Source organism: Lipomyces tetrasporus (genome assembly GCF_029532465.1).
Source record: "Lipomyces tetrasporus strain NRRL Y-64009 chromosome Unknown POJ06scaffold_3, whole genome shotgun sequence".
In the NCBI taxonomy this organism is placed as follows: Eukaryota; Fungi; Ascomycota; class Lipomycetes; order Lipomycetales; family Lipomycetaceae; genus Lipomyces; species Lipomyces tetrasporus.
Window position 1 is genome coordinate 590491 of NW_026611598.1, and position 20963 is coordinate 611453.

Consider the following 20963-nt stretch of genomic DNA (forward strand, 5'->3'; position numbering starts at 1 on the left):
AGGTAAGCATGATGTCTCAACTCTTCACAGAGCCTCCCATCAGCATAATCACCAAGTTTAAGTAACCCATACATCGGTCGGAGAACTGGCGAGCAACCAGTACGCCGGGCGTCCAGAGTTTTTGCATTCTATTTTCTTTTCTTTATATTTTTCGCTCTGTGCGATTAGACATTCCTTACCATTGTCACTCTTTTGTATATTAAGATCTTGATTTATTCCTAGGTGTCCAGAAATACGGCGAATCTTGATCAGGCGCTGATGTCACGAATTTCATTTGCTTTATCATCATTTTTAAGTAATACATACAAGCTGACTGGCTTGTGCATTGGATAGTCACTAAATAAACCGATCATGATTATAGAATAGAAGCAAGCCCTACCTCACGACTTTTCGACGAGTTGACTTCTGAGGAACGGAAAGTAACTTTCGCTTGATCGGTTCCGCCTGCGTCAACATCAGCTCGGCCTTCTCAAGCGTGTAGGCGCCGACAACTGGTCGTCCTGATTGTGTCGGGTGGTCATCTGGACCTTGAGGTCCTCTAGATTCCGATGACGATGAATGGGAACTGCCAAGCATGTCAAAGGAGACGCAGCCGAATTCGTCGTCATCGTTTTGACCATTGTTTTCGTCGGGATCTTCGCGAATACCATTATTCGCGTCCTGCTCGGATGGCGAATGGCGCGTTCGGAATTCTTTCTTGGGTTGATTTGACTGATAACAGGGCAATTTACTGTTTGTAATTCCTCTGGAGTCTGATTTCGTATCGAGCTGCGAATCAACAGATCTCGAGACGGTTCGTGCTGCGATAGCGCGGCCCAACTGACTGTTCAGTCGTCCTCGCTGGGGCTTAGTTTCCACGTCCGTTCGTAGCTGAGGGAGCAATTTCGAGGACTGTTGAAATCCTCGAACCGCAGTCGCATTCACATTCGAGCTCAAGCTGTTGGTCAGCCAATTCTCCACAGTGTCTCCCTCCGGATGATGGTCTTCATAGTTGTCATGATCGCTTAGGACTGATGACGACAACTTTACTGGCGAGGAAGTGTCCGGGGGAGTTAATAATGAGCCTGTGCAGGCCTTTTGTCTATTTGTGTCCACACCTGAAATAATGGAACCTCGCCGCGAGTTGCCATTCACCGGACCTATGTCTGTCAATCTCATATCTACCATGTGCACTAGCAACGGCTAACATACCCATCATGCCGTTGCTGTACACAGCATTTCGGCTACGAGATGCAGGAGGCAAAATACCTATATTCGGAGATTTTGGCACGAGAATAGTTGTGGGAAGACGATATGGCGTATTTACTTTATTGCTAGAAGGTCGCAGTTTCGGGGGAGATACAGCGTCTAGTTGCGGCAGTGACTGATTCCCCATCATGGAGCCCACGACTCGCGGACTTCGAACATCTAGGGATTCAGAAATGCGTCGCTCCGGCAATGGTGATTTGGCAGCAACCATGGAAGAGTGACCCTGCAGCCGTTTTGAAGAGGGAAATACTGGCGTCGTGGATATTGGTGAGAGCACAGCATCGCATTTGAGAATTGGATTCTCTCTAGGAATTAAACCGTCTTTCGGGACTGACGTTGTTGAACTATTGCTCGACAGTGGAGCTCTGCCAATTGAGCCAACAGCTTCTGCGCGTAATCCAGACAATCTGCAAGCGGATGCTGGAGAATCAGTGTACAACTCCGATTTCGACGTCCGTTGGCGCAGAGTCAAGCAGGAATCATTTTTCTAGACGAATGTCTAGCCGTTATCTTAGCAAGCAAATTGGTGGTGAACAATACCTTGCGATTCGATCCTGGTGTCCGCGTGACTGGTGTGACATCTACTGTATAGGTGCTGGCTTGATTTTCAATCGTGACCAGATGTCTCTCCATGACCAACGTCTCGCCCAGATGCAGGACGCCCTTGGAAAGAAACATACTATCCTAGACCATGTTAATAGAATACACAAATTTCATAGGAGTACGCACGATCAGAATCCTCGAAGTGTCATATAGCATAGCTCGTTTGTTGAAAGTATGCAATTTCAGCGTCCCTACGGTTGCCAATTTTAGTCGCCCATTTCCTCCTCTTCCCCTCTATAACCAAAGCGAGATACGCACCATCATACCAGGTCTTCGACTTCTGGGTGACCTGTGGGGTCCATAAAATGTCATAAACGTGTACATCGGCGTTCATATTTGTAAAATCATAATGAGCTGATTATAAACAATGTTTGACAGGCCCAACAGACCCTTAACTTGTCGAGCCTTAACCTCCAAGCTCGAATAGGCCAGATACACTTATCCCTCTACCTATATCAAAAAGTCGTAATGAATTCAGTTGGCCACTCTCGTTGATGATATTGATGGGAGAGTTGTCGTTGCAGTTGATTGTTGATTGCTTTTAAGTCGCGTTCGCGTCGACGCGAACCGGGAGCACGTGCACCTGAACCGCGAGATGAAGTTTGCTTCCGGCTTCGTTCGCACCGACCGCAGCACCGACAGATCATTCGGTATGCGAACGCAATGCCACTTTCATCTACTTGCGGACGTTGCTCTCGATTATCCATTTCGAGCGAGAGATCCGGGATTTCGCACTGCAAAAGTACTGCATTTGACACCGGAAGCGACAGCCTGAAATAAAGACCACAGGAAGGGTACGACATATAATTAGTATATCACGTCTCGGTGAAGCCCCTTCCGACAGCCGACTAACAGCAGATAGACGTCTAGGACTTAGAATCTTTTGAATTTTAGAATGTAGACAAATGCGCCTGCATCTGAAGCATAATTTGCTCAAAACTGTCATTGTATCTACGACCATAATAGTAATTATTCAATGCGCACGTATAACCGACCGAGAATGGCCACCGCCTTTTTCTGAGAATTGATACTATGATATCACGGCAGACATCACTAGTTCTACCGCGACCTCGGTCAAGGTCTCTGGGAACCGAGTCGCAATTCAAAAGTCGACGACCCGAGTTCGTCAATCGCGAATCTCCCGCTACGCTTGGTTGCGTAGCTCGGGTCGTTGAACTCGGATCGTGTCGCAACCGGGCAAGCGATGCGAGTACGAACCAGAAAGGCGAGTCTTAAGCGGGAGTCAAAATTTCCCCGTTTTCAAAACTACCCAAAATGACCCGTGCCAGCATTAAGTCAGGCACCATCCTACGTTGTTTGTGTGGAAGAGGGCAAATAGAGTATCAGGATGCGTTTCCATTTTTATTGTCCCAAAATGGCTATCGGCAAGCAATCTACACCACCAGGTCGCTGTTTGCTCGACGACTATCCGATTATATTGCCAGACTGACGTTAAACATACAGGAGTCAGGAGCTTCGTTAACAAGTAAACAACGACGCGATAAAAACTCAAAACCTGAAAATTGCCTGCGCCAAAATCCAAAATTTAGTTTTCATCCACCGAAATTTTGACGCCAAGGCTCGCCCGAACACGAGCCGCACTCGCGTGATGTTTTGCTCGCGTCCACCCACACATTATTATTGGTTCAAACCATATCGCGTTCCTTCGCAGTATTCACTAACGTACACCATAGTTCTATCCTTAATTAGATTACATTACCATTATTAGTCTATTCTATAACAATCATATCCGGTCGTCAACAAATGCAATAAAACAAAATCATCTCCACTCGGACCACAACATTGGTAGGACAACCAGACACGCCTTCCAGAACACTGATACACTTTCCACCGTCAGTGCTGGATACTGCGACCAGGTTGCGTCTTGGAAGAGAACATAAATACTGTACAACGCTACCTGAAAGAAATGGCTGATGAGCAAGAATGGGACGGGTAGTATACCAGAAAGGAGACCAATCGGCTCGGAGACATAGATACCACCACGTTGGAAGTATCGGAAGCAACCATTTTGCAGCCTGCGTAGACGACTGTCTGCAAGTGAGTTAGTTAATCTTCCTCAGTAAATGAAAGTGGAAGCGTTACCATTGGCCGCAAACAAAGCATAGAGAGCTTGCGCAAGAATATTGATAACCGTGCTAAGGTTCTTTCGCTTCCAGTAAAACTCATTAAGCTGAGAGACAACGAGATTTGTGTCGTCGAAAGAAGGGACACGCGCGGGGGAGAGCAGGTCAGAAATAAGAACAATGTCGTTCAATGCAACAGTCATGCCGCCGCCAGTAAGCGGGTGCCGCATATTGTACGCGTCTCCCAGAAGCAGAAGGCCGTGAGTATCGTTCGCGGATGGCGGAAGGTAGGAGTTTGGCATTGACCGTAATCTCTCTGTTTGCATTGCGGCCTTGAATGAGGGAAGGAGACACGCAGGAATAGAGGCGGAGACGACCCCTTCCAGGTGTCGTTTCAGGTCGCCATTCGCAGCTGACGGGAGCTTACCCTGAACATCGACAAGCATTCGCGTCTCGTTCGAGCCGATCTGATAAACAAGTATGGGTGGGTGATCTCCGAGAATGACATGTCCGTGACGGGGCGTGGGGAGTACGGCATCCTTTAGCACTATGCCTACAAAATGGGATCTGATCTGAACGGGTGTGGAGATGTAATCGCGTCTGAATTTCGAGAAAGTGCCATCTGCGACAACGGTCAATGCACCGTAGTACTATTAACAGGGAACGTTAGTTGAGCGAATTGAACCCAACAGTCACAAGCGTGCACTCACGTATTCAGATAGTTCTGTCTTTCTATTGCTGCACCGGACACCAAGTATTTGGCTTGTTACTTTGTCCGATATTATTTCATTCACAGTGGCTTCTAAGACAGTGACACTTGATTTAAATGTTAGCCGAATACCAAACAATAGAACCACTGGTCTTACTTTGGTGAATTCTTGGCAGCTTCTCGCAGTTTTGAAACAAAGCGTCCGTGGTGAAAAGACCTGCCTTCAAGAGTCTTTTCCGGGGCATTATGGTCACTCGCGTACGCTATTGAAACGTTCTCACCGTGGTAAGAGATGGCGTAGCCGACGACATTGATCGCGTCGATGTCCTCCAGACATTGCCGCAGTCCGAGCTTCTCCAATGCACGGACACCACCAGGCTGTAACAATTCGCCAACTATCCGGTCAGGTTCGGCCCAGTCGCGTTCTGCAACACAGCAAGTAAGTAATTCGAGATTCATCAAGAAGTAATAAACACACTGGGTACGAACCGATGAGCAAGACCCTCCGTCCCTGGCGGCCGAACGTAGCCCCGAGCGCGGAGCCAACGACACCAGCGCCGACAATGACAACGTCGTACTGCGACGCAATTGGCTCAGTCATTTACCGTAGAAAGTGAGAGTGGGAAGTAGAAATCGGCAAAGCGTGCCTGATAGTTCGAACGCAACAGGGTCCCAAGACGACCGGCTGGAAACAAGAGCGGGTCCTAGGTTGAAGAACAGAGGACGGCACTTGGGCAGACAATTGGCCAGCCGTAAGGGCGACTCAGATCGCGGGTAGAATTTTGTGCGGTCGCGCTACAAAGGGAGCGAGACTCGAAGTTATTATTATATGTGTGGGTGGTGTGGACAGAAACCTGTGCGTTGGGTTTCAGAGGTGTGGCCACTGGTCTGACTGTCAGTGTGTCTTCCAACCCAACAGGTTGAACCGGTTTTCTGCCGGTTTCAACTTTCGGTGGACCGACTTGCCCCTGGCCGCGCGACATTCCCTTTAAGCTCATGGCCATCAACTGTAGCATGCTCGCAACCAACGGTACGGTGTATCGCCTGGCTCTGCATTGGAGGCTATGTGCAGGAGCAATTAATTGATCCAGCAATGTAACCCGTATATAGCAATTGTGCAATCTATCTTTTGCATCACGAAGTATTTTCGTTGAGGAAATTTAAACTTTGCTGGCATGGCTGGTTAAGAGTGAAGTTGCAGCAACTCGTCAGCACCCGCAAGCCCCGGCCGGCTTCATGGCATCCATTCGTCTTAGTCTGCACCGCAAGTGATAAATACGCTAACGGTCCCTTCCGTTGTGTATTCCGCCTGATACCTTGACTTAGCGACGGTATATGCGAACCTGACACCGGAGAGCATGATTATCCACGAGTGGTCTCTGATGTCCACGAGACGCCAGATAGGTCTTCACCTGGCCCGCGGTCGTGGCGTGTCAATTTAATTGCTGGAAGTAACTTGCCCGGTTCCAATATTACTAGGAGGGTCGGATCCAACAATATCCGGTCCGGCCTGGTGCAACCTCCAGCGTAGAAGGTTTAAGGTTACATCCAGTACCACGGATCGCTGGGCTTCGAATCGGTCTTTCGCAACGTTCCGTAAACTTTGACATACAGTACACTGCCATCGTCAGAATTATGATTTATGATTTGCCGCCACCTGCCAGGTCATTTGTGACGGCCGCAGGCTGCTGACAGTCATTCCACCTGGCGGATTGTCCTTACTCGCAATCGTTATGGCCGTATCGCAGTCACCCGAAGTACGACTGCACGATGAGCCCTGTGTTCGATATAAAGTCTGGTAAAACGCAACAGGGCACGACGTAAGTGAGGATAAAGCACTGAGTATTATTGTCAGCAGGGACTACGCTTTGTCGTATTTCCACTGTAATGGGACGCTGGGCAGCATGTGATGGCCGTACCTTAGGTTCGCGCTACAGTTAATAATCCTAAGGCATCAATAGCCGGCTCTGGCCATCTAATCGGCACACTGACGTTGTTCTCGGCTTTAAGATCAACATTAACACGATAGTTCTGCAGACTGCAGGAGATTAGCTGCGTGCACTACATACTGTTTCTGCCGGTCCGGGGAAGACACGGCACCACGGCACATGTTCATGGTCCTGGCGATTAAGGCTTCTGGGTCATTGACGCGCCTTAACCAACTGTGCTGACACTATCCGGCCCAGGCACGCAAACTCAATACCCCCTGCAATGATACCCCTGATGTTTGCAATCCATAGCTTCCAGGATTCTGACCAGCTCAAAAGACACTGTACTGCGTACGTTGGGTAGCCGTGAGTACGCGACTATGGACCGCTACGCACCAACGGCCGTACGTAGCAGGAAACAACGACGGAAGCCGGGTGCGATTCTTAACCCAAGTCGAGAGAACCAACGTGACGCTGGCCCGGGATCTGCAACCGGACGGCCTGAGCTTCGGTTTGAGATCTCGCGGCAAAGATTTTTGAGTTAGGTCTCATTGCACCCAAGTTGAGCGGCCCTCGGCAGAAATGATATATAACTTAGAGGCATTTGTATTTAATTTCGCAAACCATACTGCAGACCAAAGGACTGCAATTCAAATATCGGCGTTCCATTATTCGCTAACGTCGTTCGTGTGATAGCACGATAGCAACAACCCACCTCCTTAGTTAGAATGAATGCAAACGGTCTTAGAACTTTTAGTGACGAAGACATTTGACAGCCGTGATGGATAAATCACTGCAGCTGAGGACGGAATACAAAACTCGCCGCCCCGTGTAGAACTGAATTCGCTATTCCGTTGAGTCACTGGCAAGCGTTGGATAAAGACGGTCCGATAAATGCGACGAGATAATATAGTCACATCTACGTACATGTCCGCGAAGTTTTTTTCATTTATGCCAGGTATATATAGTCCGGTCCGGCGGCATGCGAACAACTCGCCGCATAGTGCTTGATTGCTAACCTGCGCCGGATCTTTGGGAGCAATTATTTTCGTGATCGGCTTAACAAGCCATGTCTATTTGCATCTGGAGACCAAGTTGACCAAGTTCGGATGCCGACCATATCAATACAGTTTATACCCGGTTAAGCCGATGCGATGTGTAATGCTAATTCATATCGGAGTAGCAGAGTTATCGGCTTATGCAAAAACTCACGGGTTCGTCTTGTTATCGTCATATAACGGATCTGCTTCACAGGGTCTCGCCAGCCCGCCGGTGCTTCTGCTTGTCTAAGACTGACAGGCTAGCAGTTTATATGAATGGTAGCAGAAGCGCCGTGGCTTTGGGACAAGGTTTGTCATCCGTCCAGGGACAGCCTGACTAGACCAAACAAATGCGATCGGACCCTGATTGAACAGACCAAGGCGTAGTAGTAACTAACGAGGGTCGCGTGTCGAACCGTCTCATCTCGCCTAAGAAGTAATAATGCGGCACAGCCCTAACCGCGAGGAGAAACCCAAACCCCACGTCAACGTGAATCGGTTCCTCCGGACCGTCAAGTGCCTCGCGCGCGTGTGTTGCCCGTGACGCCGACAACATCATCATCATCGACATCATCAGCCTTCAACTTTGGCTGCAATATCAACTAAACATCATCTTCCACATCATCACAACCACAAAATCCCTGATAACCTGACCTTTCATCAGCGCGTGCCATCTCCGTCCATCTGTGAGATTGTGTGGTGTACGTATTGTCGCCTGCCAACCCCAGTATAGTGGTCTAGTCTTGCGCGTGGAATCTCGGCTGTTGCGTGCTGCCGGCATCTTGTCATCCGGTTGACGATCTGACCTGTTCGGTAGCCATCCGCCACCTACCACCGTCCCGGCGGCATGTCTTTCGAGGTCCCGGTCACGCCTCGACGGGTCAAGGTCTACGAACTGCAGCACGAGAACTGGCACGACAGAGGCACTGGCTTTTGTATTGGTGAAATCGTTAATGTGCGTATTTCGTTGTTTTTCTGACTATCGCGCGTTGAAGGCTGCAACATAGTTGGCCGGCACTAATTATTTGATGGGATCGAATTGCTGACGTACGTGTTGATAACAGGAGGAAGCGTATATTCTTGTCAAAAGCGAGGAAGAAATAGACAAGTTCCTCTTGGAGGCGAGAATCTACAAGGAGGTCCAGTATCAGAAACAGCAGGGTGCGTCGCCTTCAGTAACGACTAACGAGTTGGGCACTGGTTTCATATCTAACATCGCATTCCAGATACATTAATCGTCTGGACAGATCCAGATGAGACCGATCTAGCGCTCAGCTTTCAGGAGGGTGAAGGATGTGCTACCATATGGTACTTTAGCATTCTGTGGCGTTTTACGTCATTTTCTGTCGTCTAGAATAATGGCTGATTCTTGGTAGGGAGTTTATAACTGAAGTTCAAAAGCATCTGGGACTCGACGATAACCAATCTGATGACGCGAATGATGTTCAAAATGGTTCAATTACACTTCCGCCGGAACCCACGCTTGGAACCTTGCCCGATATCGAACGCAGTCTCACATTAGCATCGCACACACAGTATGGTCGAGATTCTATAACAAGGAATATCCAAGATCTGGTTAGTGCTGGCCGAACGTGCTGCAGCAATTATTTCCTTGGCTGATTCGATTTAGGACTATATTAGAAAGTTAATCCCGCTGCTGAGCATGGCCGAAGATCTGGAGAGTCTGCCTGACTTGCATTCGCTTTGCCGAATAATGAAACTCATAAGTATGAATTATGCGCTACTACCATTGACTTCTTTATGCTGATAGATACAGTCCTCATGAATGACAATACGATAATGGAACAGATTCTTTTGGATGAGTACATTGTGGGCGTAGTGGGGATTCTAGAATGTTTGTCGGCTCTTTTGCGTTCCTGTATGCATACGACGGTCTAACTTCATTAGATGATCCTGAATTTCCGACACACAAGGCCAATCACAGAGATTACATTTCTGACAGGTCCCGATTTAAGGAAGTGGTTCCGATCCCAGATAACGGAATCCGGAATAAGATAAAATACATATTTAGGCTACAGTACTTGAAAGATGTTGTACTTGCTCGCTTACTAGATGATCCGACATTCTCAATGCTGAGTTCCATGATATATTTCTATCAGGTCGATGTTCTCAGCTACTTGCAGCATAACGAAGAGTTTACATCTGAGCTCTTTGGAATTTTCAGAAGTACGCCTACGTCCTCGCAGGAACTGGAAAGTTTACAGAGTGGCGATACAGACTACGCAGACGGTTTGGCTCAGCACGCACTTCAAAAAAAGCGTGATGCCGTAAGGTTTATTCACCAATTTTGCCTTACAGCAAAAAATTTGCAACCTCAACAACGATCACTTCTCTACACGAATTTTATTAAGAAGGGATTGTTTGACGTGATCGACTTTGCACTTAGAGATGACATTCCGAATGTGCGCATAGCTGGCACGGAGCTAATTCTTTCGATCATTGACCACGACCCTTCATTTGTTCGATCTGTTGTTTTAAAGACGGCCAATGAGAATACTTCTATCATCGATACTCTCATAGACTTATTACTAAGCGGATCCGATTTTGGCGTGACGTCGCAAGTATCAGAAGCAATTCAAATCCTACTTGATCCGACGTCCGGTCAGCCACTCGAAGCTCTGAGGAAGACCGCAGACATGTTTCTCCGCCAGCGCGCCGATGATCCGGAAATCGAAATGTTTCTAGACTCATTCTACAATCAATCCGTTCAACGCTTGTTTCAGAGGTTGACAGATTTGAACTCAGCGGACAAACTGAGGCACATGCCACCGCATGTGGCTACACTTTACGGCTGCCTTTGTGACCTGGTGTGTGCCTTCATTAGATTGCACGGTTACCGGAGCCGGTCCTTTTTTGTGGAGTCAAATGTGTTGGCAAATATCAGTACGCTGTTCGGCAGTTCGCACAAATCGCTTCGGTTAGGTTAGTATTTCAAAATTTTCCGTTTCAAGGATTCGATTGACGTGAGTTTAGCGGCATTGCGATGCTTCAGACAATGTCTCGGCACGAACGACGAATTTTATTGTAGATTTCTTGTAAAGAAACGACTATTTGCGCCTGTGGTTGATCTTCTGGAGGAAGTCAGCAGCAGAAATAACCTGTTGAATTCAGCATGCCTTGAATTTTTTGAGTTCGTCCGAACAGTATGTTGTCGGATTCAATGCAAATTTTTAGATGTACTAACAGTTCTGGAACAGGGTAGCTCAAAGCCTGACTATCAGCGCAACATGAAAACAATAGTAACGCATATTGTCGAAACGTATCGCGATCGATTAGAGATGCTTACGTCTTTTGAGACAATAAGATCACTATTATGGCGGTACGATCAGCTGCACGATGATTCGGCACCCCCCACTGAACTAGCAGTCACGGATTCAATGCTGGCTACGTAAGCTACAATCTCTTATTTAGTATACCATTCCGGTTTCGATGCTGACGTGATCAATTAGTATCCCGAGTCGAGGTAACGGACTTCGTGATTTGGCTCCTGATGAAGATGAATATTTCAACACGTCGGATGATGAAGAAGATCAGCCATTGGAAGAGCCGGTTGCAACTAGTGTTGCGAAAATTCCTGGGCCCGGGGATGATAAAGCTAATGTCATTGCTGACGCTTCAAGAAATGATGACATCATTATTGATGTGCCGTCTGTGCAGACCGACGACAAGTCGCCAAGTTCTTCGGCTGTGATTTCTGAAACGCTCGGCAGCGGTGAGAGTCTCGTGAATAGGTTACTAGAGGGCAAACGTGAGGCAGCCGATTCCAACCCACCAGACTTGGATCCTGGCGGTCCTACACCACTGCAAGTGCTGGGCGAAAAGAGGCGACGAGATGAGGCAAAACAACAAGAAGACGATGACGAGCTTGTCAAGTTATCATCGAAGAAGACAAGATCTAGTAGTTTTGTGCCCAGGTCGCCATCGTCTGGTACTGGACTCGGAAATAATGCTGCCACAGCAAAGAAGGGGTTTTTGTCAAATATGAACAAAAAAATCTCAATTAGTTTTGGATCGAAACGATTCAAAGATAAGGAGGAAGCGTCCAAGTGAAGACCGAAGTATCTTTCGTGCGAACTACTATACATAAGAAGTCGGGTCAGTGAACGTCACATAAGATGTGGAGTCGTTAACCGCGGAAAGCATTCTATATTATGGCATCAGGGCCATATTTCTAGTCGTTCGGTCTACATCTTGCTTTGGAGGGTTGGTTTTGTTTTTAGTTGGGGATCAGGCGTCTAGTATTATTGCATCGGTTGTAACCTGAGTCATGTATTTCTCATCTGCGTTCATTTACATACAATATCATGTCATATTCATCATGTACAATATACGACCACTTTGGAACGATAACATGTCATTAATTTTCACCGTAACTACAACACTCCTGTGAATGCTAAAGTTTCGATTTACTCTTGGGTGCGAACAAACTGAGCTTGTCGCTGTGAAGAATAGCTGGGGGAATAGCTTTAGTATACCGCACACATCAGGTCATAACTCAACGTGGAGTTGGCTTACATTCAGGATAAGGGAGTGTGCCCGCCTGTCCAGTGTGCCAGGCGCCTCCGTCAACCACAATTGTGGTACCGGTAATGAAGGACGATGCTGGCGAGAAGAGGAAAACTAGTCGAATGATTAGGCGACCCCAAGGCCTAATGGAACATATTTCACTTCAATTTACCTGTCGCATGGGATATGTCGTCAATCGTACCAAATCGCTGGAGAGGGACTGCTTTTCTGGCGTTTTCGGTCATCTCTTTCGGGAGAAGACGGGATATTCCCTCTGTGCCATCAATTGGACCTACGCCAATGTTTAAGTCAGCTCCACATCCAAGTCGTTTGTTCGCGTCGGACAGCCGCAACATAATTTTATACCGGGTGCAATGCAGTTACATCGAACTCCAAATGGACCTAGTTCTACCGCCAAAGCATTGCTGAGTGCGTCAATCCCAGCCTTGGCTGCAGCAACGTGACTCTGGAACGGAACGCCTCGTAGCGGGTTAGTTCGGATCAAATGACAGCAATCGACAAGAACCTACCGTAATAGTGCAAGGTCGCGGAAACAAAAATAACGCTTCCCTTGTTTGTAATTAGTTGGTTCTGCGCCGCTTTCACAGTATTATAACTAGAAGATGACTGTTAGAATCATTCACGCATGAAATAAGCTGAAAATGTGGCGCACCTTCCCAGCAAATCAATTTCTACGACTGTCTTGAAAGCGTTGCTAGAAAGATGCCTAAAATCAGCCAGGAAGTTCCCCGCTGCTCCACAAATAACGTAGTCAATTTTCCCGAGTTCTTCAACGGTCCTTGCAATAGCCTCTTGTAAGGCCTTGTAGTCTCGCACGTCGACGCTCATGCCGAGGACCTTAGATCCCTTGCGCAGCTGCTGAATCTCTGCCGCTACCTTCTCGGTAACAACTTTTTTGCGACCAACAATCACCGCATTGGCACCAAGGATCACTAGTGCTTCAACTTGGCGACGGCATATTGTACCCTGTTGCAACGTCAGTAGCCCAAAAATGCCAACCTGCATCAAGTTACAAACGTAACGACTTACCGCGCCTCCTGTGCAGAAGACAGCTTTATTATTAAAAATACCGGGTTGAAACACGGAAGTTGAATAGGCAGTCGCCATTGTACGTATCGGTAACGGTCGGTAAACGGTGTGGACCCTTGCCGACAATATTAATGCTAGATTTGCAGACGAACGAGCATTTACATTCGGCAATCCAAAGAGCATCTCCACCAAACGCGGGGAAGTCCTTGCCGACTTTCGGCAACTTGGGCAAATAAGGGTTGGGGGAAATCGATAGGTTGTGTTTTGGAACTAGTTACAGTCTTGTTTTTCCATTCTTGGGATTGGTTCCCCCGCGTCTTTCTTTTGTCCTAAATATATCCCATAATTTTGAATTCTGACGACAGAGCGTCTTGTGTACGATGTAAACCGACATTGTCACATGGGAGATATATGTCTCCGTTAAGACTCGCACTACAACGCAAATTTGTGGGAATAACTAGATCCTCGAATTATTGCCCTTTGTGATCCCCTGAGCCCAGGGGTTCGCTCTGGACTTAATGCGACCACAACACCGAAGCAGTACGGGACTCCGCAATAAAAAAAGGTCATGGTCAAGCTTTTCAATTTCGCGAAAGCGGAGATCGTTGATCGAGTGATTAATGGGGTTAAAGATGCAAGGCGGTCGACGTACGGTTACGTTTTGTTCTGGTCACGTGCAGCTCAATGGTTGCGTAACCTCCCTTAATCTGTTGCAGTACTACAGGTTCAGACGGATGTTGGTGTGAGGTCGAGGCCTGAGGGTCTCAAGGTCAGAGTCGACGGTTTGCACTATATGTTATGCTAGTTGGATAGCTTATAACAATATATTATTGAATATTAACTATGAGGACTTGGTCGGGGATAAATTGTGCTTATATAGCGCATTCCTGCGCCCTCGTCCGAGCCTCTACAACCAATGAAAACTTTTATAATCTAGAAACAAGAAGCCCATAAGAAAAACAAACGCATTACAAAAGAACCAAAAGCAAAGCAACGAGCGGAAGGAATGTAGCCTGAGATCCGAGTGACTGTTCCGGCGGAGTGCTCCGACGGGGCACGAATAGCCGTGGCCGGTACGATACCCTCAGTGGTACGTTCCTGAGAGTGAACCCAAACGGATCGTCTTAAGGAAGTCGCTAGGTAACCAACCTTGTCATCTGCAAATAATGATAATGAAGCCACGAATTTAGCAACGAATACACACGTTGTTTTTCAAGAATCGAACATCACATTCGTGTTATCATGCACGTGGTAATTTCCGCACAACAACCTTATCGGGCTGGTTGAATGCCCCTTCACGTATCTGCTCCCATTTACGCACCAGCAACATTCTATTCTAACATGCGCACAGATCCCTTCGGGAGACTAAAAAGCCCCAACCACGACGACGCATGCGAGTGGAATGAAGCATCAAACTCTTACGAAGATAGACGTGACGGATTGCTGAACGGTAACCCGTCGTCAAATAATCAATAACCGACAAATGCTTAATTTACGGGTAATTAATTTGAAAACCTTCCTACGACAAATTGACAATGCAGGCACTGCCACAAATCGCTATCTGGAGCACTTGTAAACCAAAGCTTGTTAGGTCAGGATATGCAGCAAAGAATGCCCATTATTGAGACCATTAGCTTTGCAAATGTGCTGTGTCGGAAGGATATACCAAATCTATGTCATGTCCACAACGCGACGAAATTGTTGGTCCAACCACTGGAAGTGAGTGTCCATTTTCTTTTGCGGTTATATTGGTTGCACTGCGACGGAGTCGGATAAAGGCATCCGCTTCTTGGTCCTCGTCCGGATTGGTATTGATATTGCCCATTGCAATCATATTTACGTGTGGCTACAACAGATACTCCAAACCCGAACGACTACGGACTACCACCTGTATTATTCGTAAGACAAAGTCGCTAATCATGCCAAACAAATTTTTCATGTAGCGCGTCCTTTCGCCATGCAAAACCACAAGCTAATACTGAAAGACCGAATAGCGCTATTACATAGCGTTAAACTTCTGGCCAAGTTGCCTCGATGTGAAGGACGCATCATTTGACAGGGGCACAGGCTACTTCGGAATGACGCCCTGAATCCACTTGAATAATTGGAATGGAGCTACACATTCTTGGCATGGGAGTGGTGCTGCTGGACTTGGAGTAGGCCAGATATACATATCTCTCTCAAGTTCTGGACTCCCAAGACTACTCGATATTGCACTGCCCACAAGAATCTGAGGGTGTCGTACTGGTGGCGCAAGATTGTGCTAGCGGCGCACTACACGTAAGCCCTAACCCATATCTGAACCGGCCAGTCGTATCAATTAGAACGCGCACATGTGCGCCGCAGAGACCCTGGCGGCCACTATCGGCAAATTAACCGTTGTTCCAGCTTGCGTTTGCGTCGCACTACGACAGACGCGACAGCGACGACACCATCAGCAGCAAACCTGCTCGCCTTTGCAACCGAAGGCGCGGTCCCTCGGCTATTGGATTGCTACCCGCTTGTACACAAGTGGACTAGGACTTCGCTGTCGCCTTCGACCCCAGCTACTTCAACCACCATTCGCATCTAGCATTGAACCGCATTCTAACTGCTCCATCTCTCGAAAGGCTTCATCAGAAACACAGGCCAAATAATGACTGTGTCCGTTGCTCCAGTCTCTCAGTATCCACGGTATCGTGATGATCCTAACGCACTGGACGCCGAAAGACCTCTGGCAATCGACGACAAGCCCGGTCCAAGTCCTCGCAGATTCAATAAGAAGAACATACTCCTGGTATTTGGCATCGCTGCGCTAATTCCTGTGCTTTATTTCTTCCTTTTCTGGGCCCCGACCCGCAAATCCAAAGTCTACCAGCTTACGGCTACCGTTAAAGTCGCTGATTATCCAACTGAATTATTACCAGCATCGTCCGAAGGGCGTCTGATTTTTATTGGTGATATTCACGGTTGCAATGTCGAGTTTGGCCAGCTTCTCGAGGCAGTGGAATTTGTTCCTACCCAAGATAAGCTCATCCTTTTGGGCGATTTTATTTCCAAGGGTCCCGATTCCATAGCTGTACTAGAAATGGCTATGAAATACGACGCTGCTTGTGTTCGAGGAAATCATGAAAACACTTTATTGCGGCGCTACGCTAAAAAGCACGGTCAGAAGTTCGACAATGACGTACGGGACAGGTTAGAGGATGGAACCAAGAGCGGCGACTTGGAACACTTTGATGATGATGATGATGACGACGATGATGGTGAGGAAGTCACCGTGATTGGACAGTCGATGAAGACCAAGAGAAAGGCTATGCATGGCATGATGCATTCTGCTGTTAAACACGCAGTGCATCCGCATGGAGCGCATGCTCACACTGACGACGATGATGATTGCATGATGCATGAAATGGACGACACGCTAGAGTCGGGTGATTTCGATCCATCTACTGGTGGATTTGTTCATGTTATGGCAGATGAGAAGAAAATCATCAAGAAAGCTTCTCCGGAGCAGATTGAGTATATAGACTCCTGCCCTCTCATTCTTCACATTCCAGAGCAGATTTTCGGACCTGATGGCGGTGATGTGGCGGCTTGTCACGCAGGTCTTATGTGGGACGTGCCAACTCTGACAGATCAAGAGCCGGCAGTCGTTCTCTATATTCGCACGTTGCTACCGCCAAACAATTCTACTGCTTCTGCGTCGCGTGATGGCATATTGTGGAAGGAAGTATGGAATGACTATCAGGAGACGCTGTCACCGTCCCAGAGACGCACTGTCGTGTACGGCCACGATGCAAAGACCGGGCTTGCCATCGAGGCATACTCAAAAGGCTTAGATAGCAGATGTTATAAGGGTGATTATCTTACTGCATTGGTCGCAAAGCGAGATGGACTTGGGGGATGGAAGCATGACATTGTTAGTGTCAAATGTCAGGTTCATGATCCCAAGCTTCCAGGCTATGTTGACGGGAAGTTCTAGAATGTTTAGATGAAAATCATGGTAGATTATGAATTGTAGGTATATGATTATGACGCTGGGTTTTGGATGGTTTATGATTGTTGAAGCCGGACATGTGTATAGTTAGTGATGTTGCATTACAAGGGTGTGGACCAAACGGCACCTTGGTGAGGAGTACATATATATTCTTCGGGCAATTCTAGATGTTTAAAGGTAAAGTTCGCATGTAATATTAAACAGCTTAAATATTCTACATGGAAACACTAAATAAGCTCTGGCCAGGAACTTAAAGAGTCCTCGTCGTGACCGCCAGCACATGATTGGCGTCGAATTCTTCAAAGTTATTGAGAGTAACGTCATAACTCTGTATTTTGGGAGCCGCCGTCACCGAGATGGCCACGACAGATACGCCTTGACAGCGCGACCAAAGCGGGCAGCAAAGTCGCGCAGAAAATAAATCTGAGACTATGTCTATGAACCTATTGCATTTACGTCCGGTTCGACAATCCTCAGGATTGGTTCGAAAAAATTGGTCCCTATACTTTCGAATCCTCAGGGCCAGTCGGCGAGGCTGTCGCAGTATGACAAACCAACCACCACTTCAGGAACGACGGAATACACGGTCACAATCGACCAAGCAGCTGTTTGTTGGCCCACCACTCTACCAGATCCATGGTGGACATCGGGTAATATCGACGATGGGCGGGAACTCACCGTTTTGGACCCGCGGGCGCCTGGCACTCGCAGGCATCCTGACAATGGCAGGAATTGTGTACGTTACGTTTCCGAAACATAACTATCCCAAGGAAGTTGCAGATCTCATCAGGCTGGGCCTAAAGGCAGAACGGAAGGACACCCCAGATAATTATGAACGCGCGATCTCGTTTTACCTATCCGCGCTGGAAGTCGCAGAGCATTTGGACATGAACCAGACTTGCGACGAATATACTGGTCTACAGATCAAGGTTGGAGAAATTCTCGAGCGGCTTGACGCATATGAGCCGGCGCTTCTCATGTACAACAATATTCTTGATAATGGGATTGTGTGGTTGCAAGAAGACCCCCGTCGGGCAGGAACTATGTCGTTCGATAAGCTCGTCCGATATTTGCGCGTGAGTGTGCGGGCAGCAGAAGTCGCCGAGACAATAGAACAGACGTCTGCGAATCTGCCAATGCTAGGCATGTGGATTGAAACCCTACAAAAGCGTCTTCCGGATAATTATACTAAACTCCTACCGACACACATTATGGATATTGAACAAGATTGTCCTATTCCGCCGGAGTCATACAATTTTCCGCAGTCTCCAACAACGGAGGAGAAGAGGCAGTTCACGCATGTTGACTCTGATATCGAGGATACTCTGGCCCTTGCTCGAGACTATTATGCCACACTGTTAATACAGAATTCGCGACCAGGCATAGGGTATCACATAAAAAACGAGAATATCAAGTTGATGCAAATTATGGATAATCCATGGCCACGAATTCTACGGACTCGTATGTATTTGACTGCAAATCTATTACAATGATGAATACCTGACACATATAGAGGTTGATATCGCATCAGCATACTTCATTTGCTACGAACGAGCTACAGCCGACAACACTCTCGATCGTCCACTCGAGTCACGGATTGCGAAGTCGGATGCTCCAAGATATCTAGAATTGGCTGAAGCATGCTTAAAGGATGCGCTTTCAAAAATGACGGCAATTCGTGGCTCTTCTGATGAGACTCTGCAGTATTCGGTGGAGGATCATCAGGACCTAGATGTAGCGCAAGCATTAGCGATTTATGGGCTTGGAGTAATTGAAGCAAAGAAAACGAACTACCGACAGGCCATGGATTTGTTAAAGGAGGCTCGAATTCGTGCAATGGGCTGCCAATACCCTGAACTTGTTGATAAAATCAAGGAAGAGTGGTCCGTTATTATCGAGCATTTGAATACCGACAGAGTTATGGACGCGGATGCTATTGCGGATGCCATGGAGTATCTTGGGCCACTGACAGAAGCGACATCGGACAAGTAGTGGTCTTCAGTTATCGACCGTTGTAAATATTTCGCATGAATGTATTATATCATCTCGGGCCAAAAGTGTATTGCCTTTGTCCGATACAATCACATATCATTTTGTGCCTATCGCCACAACTGCCAAATTTCTATGCCGACGCTTTTACTACATATTCCGGAGACTCCTGCGATCGTGCTTTCTTGCACATCGAGTTCTTGCATTTGAAATATGCCGGCAATACGACTCCACAGCTCCGATTTTTCGTCTGAGGACAATCCGCGAGTTTTGTAGCCCAAAAATATTGTTGTCTTCCCAGGAACACAGAGCTGCTGTAACGTCACGAGGAGGTCGTCGAAATATTCTGTAACATTAGCAACCAATTCACATTAAAGAGCCTACCGGAATCGCTCACCATTATCGTAAATCAGGTCGCAAGCTATCACAACGTCAAACTGCGAATAATCTATCCGTCTCTCTTGGTCTCCCCAATACAAAGTGTCAACGACAATCTCTTGATATCTATCAGGACAACAACTGATAGCATTTTCCCTGATCAGGGGTATTGCTTCCTCGACATCAGTGAGTGCAAGCCTAAAATCTTCGATTTCGTGGCCAAGGTATTTCCAAACCTTCCGGTAGAGATAAAGACCAACCGCCCCATTGCCTGAAGAAAGATCTAATATACTTAAGGTCCTGCCATGATTGTTCGAGACATAACGATAAACCGCATCACAGAGAAAAAGAGCCGAGTCCCATATTTTGCCTGGCAAATCCGAGGTTGATTCCTTTATATATATGCGTTCAGTACTGTCGATATAGAGAGGGCGTAGCGTAGCCAGCGGCTCTTCCTCGTCGTTGTCACGGTTGATTCTATGGCTGACGATAAACGGACCCAAGACGAGAGGTATAATTTTTAGCTTCGGCATGTCCTTGCGTGCACTTGGATAGAGAAGAATATAGAACTCTTCCTCATTACTGGAAGCTACTTGGACGGTTACAGCACCTTTGCCGCTGCCGTAGAATCCGTGAAAATCTAGCCCCGGGTAGTATATCTCGCTAATATCGGGCTTAACTGGCGCACTCAAAATGCTAGCATCCTTATTTCCGATGATTTCTGCAGTGACAGTGATCCGTGCTTCGGCTGGAATGGCTTCACGAGGAAATAAATTCATTTCGTTCACAATGGCTAGGTGTATTGTGAGAGTTGAGCTGTGTGACTCGTTGGATTGCAGTGCTCGCCTGGAAAATGGCTCTCGCGGAATAAGCCTAAATATCATCCCGCCCCATTTATTGCTGATATCAGCAGCAGAGTCCGTACTAGTTTTTAATGTTTTTGGATAGAATTCTATACCAGTGGCATTCAATTCCAACGCTGCGATTGATCGATCGACGAGCGTAACAAATGAGTTCACAGACTGCCTGACAATCTCCAGCTCTACTTCCGCTTCGGACAGTAATCTAGCCAAAACAAAAGGTCGTAGATTTTCCAGAGTCGCCAATTGAAGGAGGCTCACATCATTCTCTGAGGCAAGTGTGACTCGGAAAGTTGAGCTTGCGAACTGATTCGGCGCTCTGAAGCACTCCCCCATATATCTCAGAGCCGCAGTGAGATCATGTCGTGCCATTGCAGACTTATCCCTGTCAAATAAACATTGCGCACGAAAAAAATGCGCCAGATACAGCTGGAAGTTTGTTTCAATCGATTTGTCATGATGATTAGAAGAGTTGTCAACTAGCAGTGAAAGTTCGTATTCCACACTGTGAGCACGTCTTGCGGGCAAGGTCAGATCTTCTATCGTCAGCGGAGGGAAATCTGCTAAT

The 20963-nt window shown here is 47.3% G+C and overlaps 7 protein-coding genes across 7 annotated transcripts; 3 read left to right on the plus strand and 4 right to left on the minus strand.

Annotated features, from left to right (window-relative positions):
• Nucleotides 1-173: 173 nt before the first annotated feature.
• Nucleotides 174-2438, minus strand: POJ06DRAFT_72216 (uncharacterized protein). The gene is made up of 5 exons (XM_056191461.1): nucleotides 2110-2438; nucleotides 1978-2042; nucleotides 1789-1932; nucleotides 1192-1735; nucleotides 174-1139 (listed from the first exon to the last, which is right to left on the minus strand). Exons 1-5 carry the CDS (start codon nucleotides 2183-2185, stop codon nucleotides 376-378), a joined length of 1593 nt encoding a protein of 530 aa, XP_056045304.1. The 5' UTR covers nucleotides 2186-2438; the 3' UTR covers nucleotides 174-375.
• A 769-nt stretch (nucleotides 2439-3207) lies between these two features.
• On the minus strand, nucleotides 3208-5503 carry POJ06DRAFT_248060 (squalene epoxidase-domain-containing protein). Its single transcript, XM_056186981.1, has 5 exons — nucleotides 5134-5503; nucleotides 4802-5069; nucleotides 4646-4751; nucleotides 3955-4585; nucleotides 3208-3903 (listed from the first exon to the last, which is right to left on the minus strand). Exons 1-5 carry the CDS (start codon nucleotides 5243-5245, stop codon nucleotides 3632-3634), a joined length of 1389 nt encoding a protein of 462 aa, XP_056045305.1. The 5' UTR covers nucleotides 5246-5503; the 3' UTR covers nucleotides 3208-3631.
• A 2648-nt stretch (nucleotides 5504-8151) lies between these two features.
• Nucleotides 8152-11898, plus strand: POJ06DRAFT_248064 (component of IIS longevity pathway SMK-1-domain-containing protein). The gene is made up of 10 exons (XM_056186982.1): nucleotides 8152-8567; nucleotides 8677-8773; nucleotides 8839-8920; nucleotides 8989-9187; nucleotides 9243-9339; nucleotides 9390-9467; nucleotides 9521-10555; nucleotides 10607-10776; nucleotides 10831-11021; nucleotides 11083-11898. The coding sequence occupies exons 1-10, from the start codon at nucleotides 8460-8462 to the stop codon at nucleotides 11681-11683; spliced, it is 2658 nt and encodes an 885-aa protein (XP_056045306.1). The 5' UTR covers nucleotides 8152-8459; the 3' UTR covers nucleotides 11684-11898.
• On the minus strand, nucleotides 11899-13211 carry POJ06DRAFT_248067 (uncharacterized protein). Its single transcript, XM_056186983.1, has 6 exons — nucleotides 12813-13211; nucleotides 12670-12755; nucleotides 12506-12619; nucleotides 12312-12431; nucleotides 12149-12253; nucleotides 11899-12085 (listed from the first exon to the last, which is right to left on the minus strand). The coding sequence occupies exons 1-6, from the start codon at nucleotides 13163-13165 to the stop codon at nucleotides 12027-12029; spliced, it is 837 nt and encodes a 278-aa protein (XP_056045307.1). The 5' UTR covers nucleotides 13166-13211; the 3' UTR covers nucleotides 11899-12026.
• Nucleotides 13212-15599: 2388 nt separating this feature from the next.
• On the plus strand, nucleotides 15600-17390 carry POJ06DRAFT_248075 (Metallo-dependent phosphatase-like protein). Its single transcript, XM_056186984.1, has one exon. It carries the CDS (start codon nucleotides 15825-15827, stop codon nucleotides 17151-17153), a length of 1329 nt encoding a protein of 442 aa, XP_056045308.1. The 5' UTR covers nucleotides 15600-15824; the 3' UTR covers nucleotides 17154-17390.
• A 440-nt stretch (nucleotides 17391-17830) lies between these two features.
• Nucleotides 17831-19160, plus strand: POJ06DRAFT_193500 (uncharacterized protein; the record flags this gene model as incomplete). The annotated part of the gene is made up of 2 exons (XM_056184914.1): nucleotides 17831-18629; nucleotides 18682-19160. The coding sequence occupies 2 exons, from the start codon at nucleotides 17831-17833 to the stop codon at nucleotides 19158-19160; spliced, it is 1278 nt and encodes a 425-aa protein (XP_056045309.1).
• A 107-nt stretch (nucleotides 19161-19267) lies between these two features.
• On the minus strand, nucleotides 19268-20767 carry POJ06DRAFT_280549 (putative methyltransferase-domain-containing protein; the record flags this gene model as incomplete). Its single annotated transcript, XM_056189886.1, has 2 exons — nucleotides 19268-19503; nucleotides 19555-20767. The coding sequence occupies 2 exons, from the start codon at nucleotides 20765-20767 to the stop codon at nucleotides 19268-19270; spliced, it is 1449 nt and encodes a 482-aa protein (XP_056045310.1).
• Between the last annotated feature and the right edge of the window lie 196 nt (nucleotides 20768-20963).

What these genes read in the sequence shown, in the direction of transcription:
- POJ06DRAFT_72216 (XM_056191461.1), bottom strand. Translation starts at nt 2,185, where the DNA reads ATGAACGCCGATGTACACGTTTATGACATTTTATGGACCCCACAGGTC. An exon ending in GTCGAAGACCTGGTATGATG is followed by an intron (nt 2,043 to 2,109) that starts GTGCGTATCTCG and finishes TGGCAACCGTAG; the next exon opens with GGACGCTGAAATTGCATACT. An exon ending in ACACTTCGAGGATTCTGATC is followed by an intron (nt 1,933 to 1,977) that starts GTGCGTACTCCT and finishes AACATGGTCTAG; the next exon opens with GATAGTATGTTTCTTTCCAA.
- POJ06DRAFT_248060 (XM_056186981.1), bottom strand. Translation starts at nt 5,245, where the DNA reads ATGACTGAGCCAATTGCGTCGCAGTACGACGTTGTCATTGTCGGCGCT. An exon ending in AGACAGAACTATCTGAATAC is followed by an intron (nt 4,586 to 4,645) that starts GTGAGTGCACGC and finishes CCCTGTTAATAG; the next exon opens with TACTACGGTGCATTGACCGT. An exon ending in TGCTTTGTTTGCGGCCAATG is followed by an intron (nt 3,904 to 3,954) that starts GTAACGCTTCCA and finishes ACTCACTTGCAG; the next exon opens with ACAGTCGTCTACGCAGGCTG.
- POJ06DRAFT_248064 (XM_056186982.1), top strand. Translation starts at nt 8,460, where the DNA reads ATGTCTTTCGAGGTCCCGGTCACGCCTCGACGGGTCAAGGTCTACGAA. An exon ending in GAAGGATGTGCTACCATATG is followed by an intron (nt 8,921 to 8,988) that starts GTACTTTAGCAT and finishes GATTCTTGGTAG; the next exon opens with GGAGTTTATAACTGAAGTTC. An exon ending in CAAGGAATATCCAAGATCTG is followed by an intron (nt 9,188 to 9,242) that starts GTTAGTGCTGGC and finishes GATTCGATTTAG; the next exon opens with GACTATATTAGAAAGTTAAT.
- POJ06DRAFT_248067 (XM_056186983.1), bottom strand. Translation starts at nt 13,165, where the DNA reads ATGCAGGTTGGCATTTTTGGGCTACTGACGTTGCAACAGGGTACAATA. An exon ending in CGCGACCTTGCACTATTACG is followed by an intron (nt 12,620 to 12,669) that starts GTAGGTTCTTGT and finishes ACCCGCTACGAG; the next exon opens with GCGTTCCGTTCCAGAGTCAC. An exon ending in CGACATATCCCATGCGACAG is followed by an intron (nt 12,254 to 12,311) that starts GTAAATTGAAGT and finishes TCATTCGACTAG; the next exon opens with TTTTCCTCTTCTCGCCAGCA.
- POJ06DRAFT_248075 (XM_056186984.1), top strand. Translation starts at nt 15,825, where the DNA reads ATGACTGTGTCCGTTGCTCCAGTCTCTCAGTATCCACGGTATCGTGAT.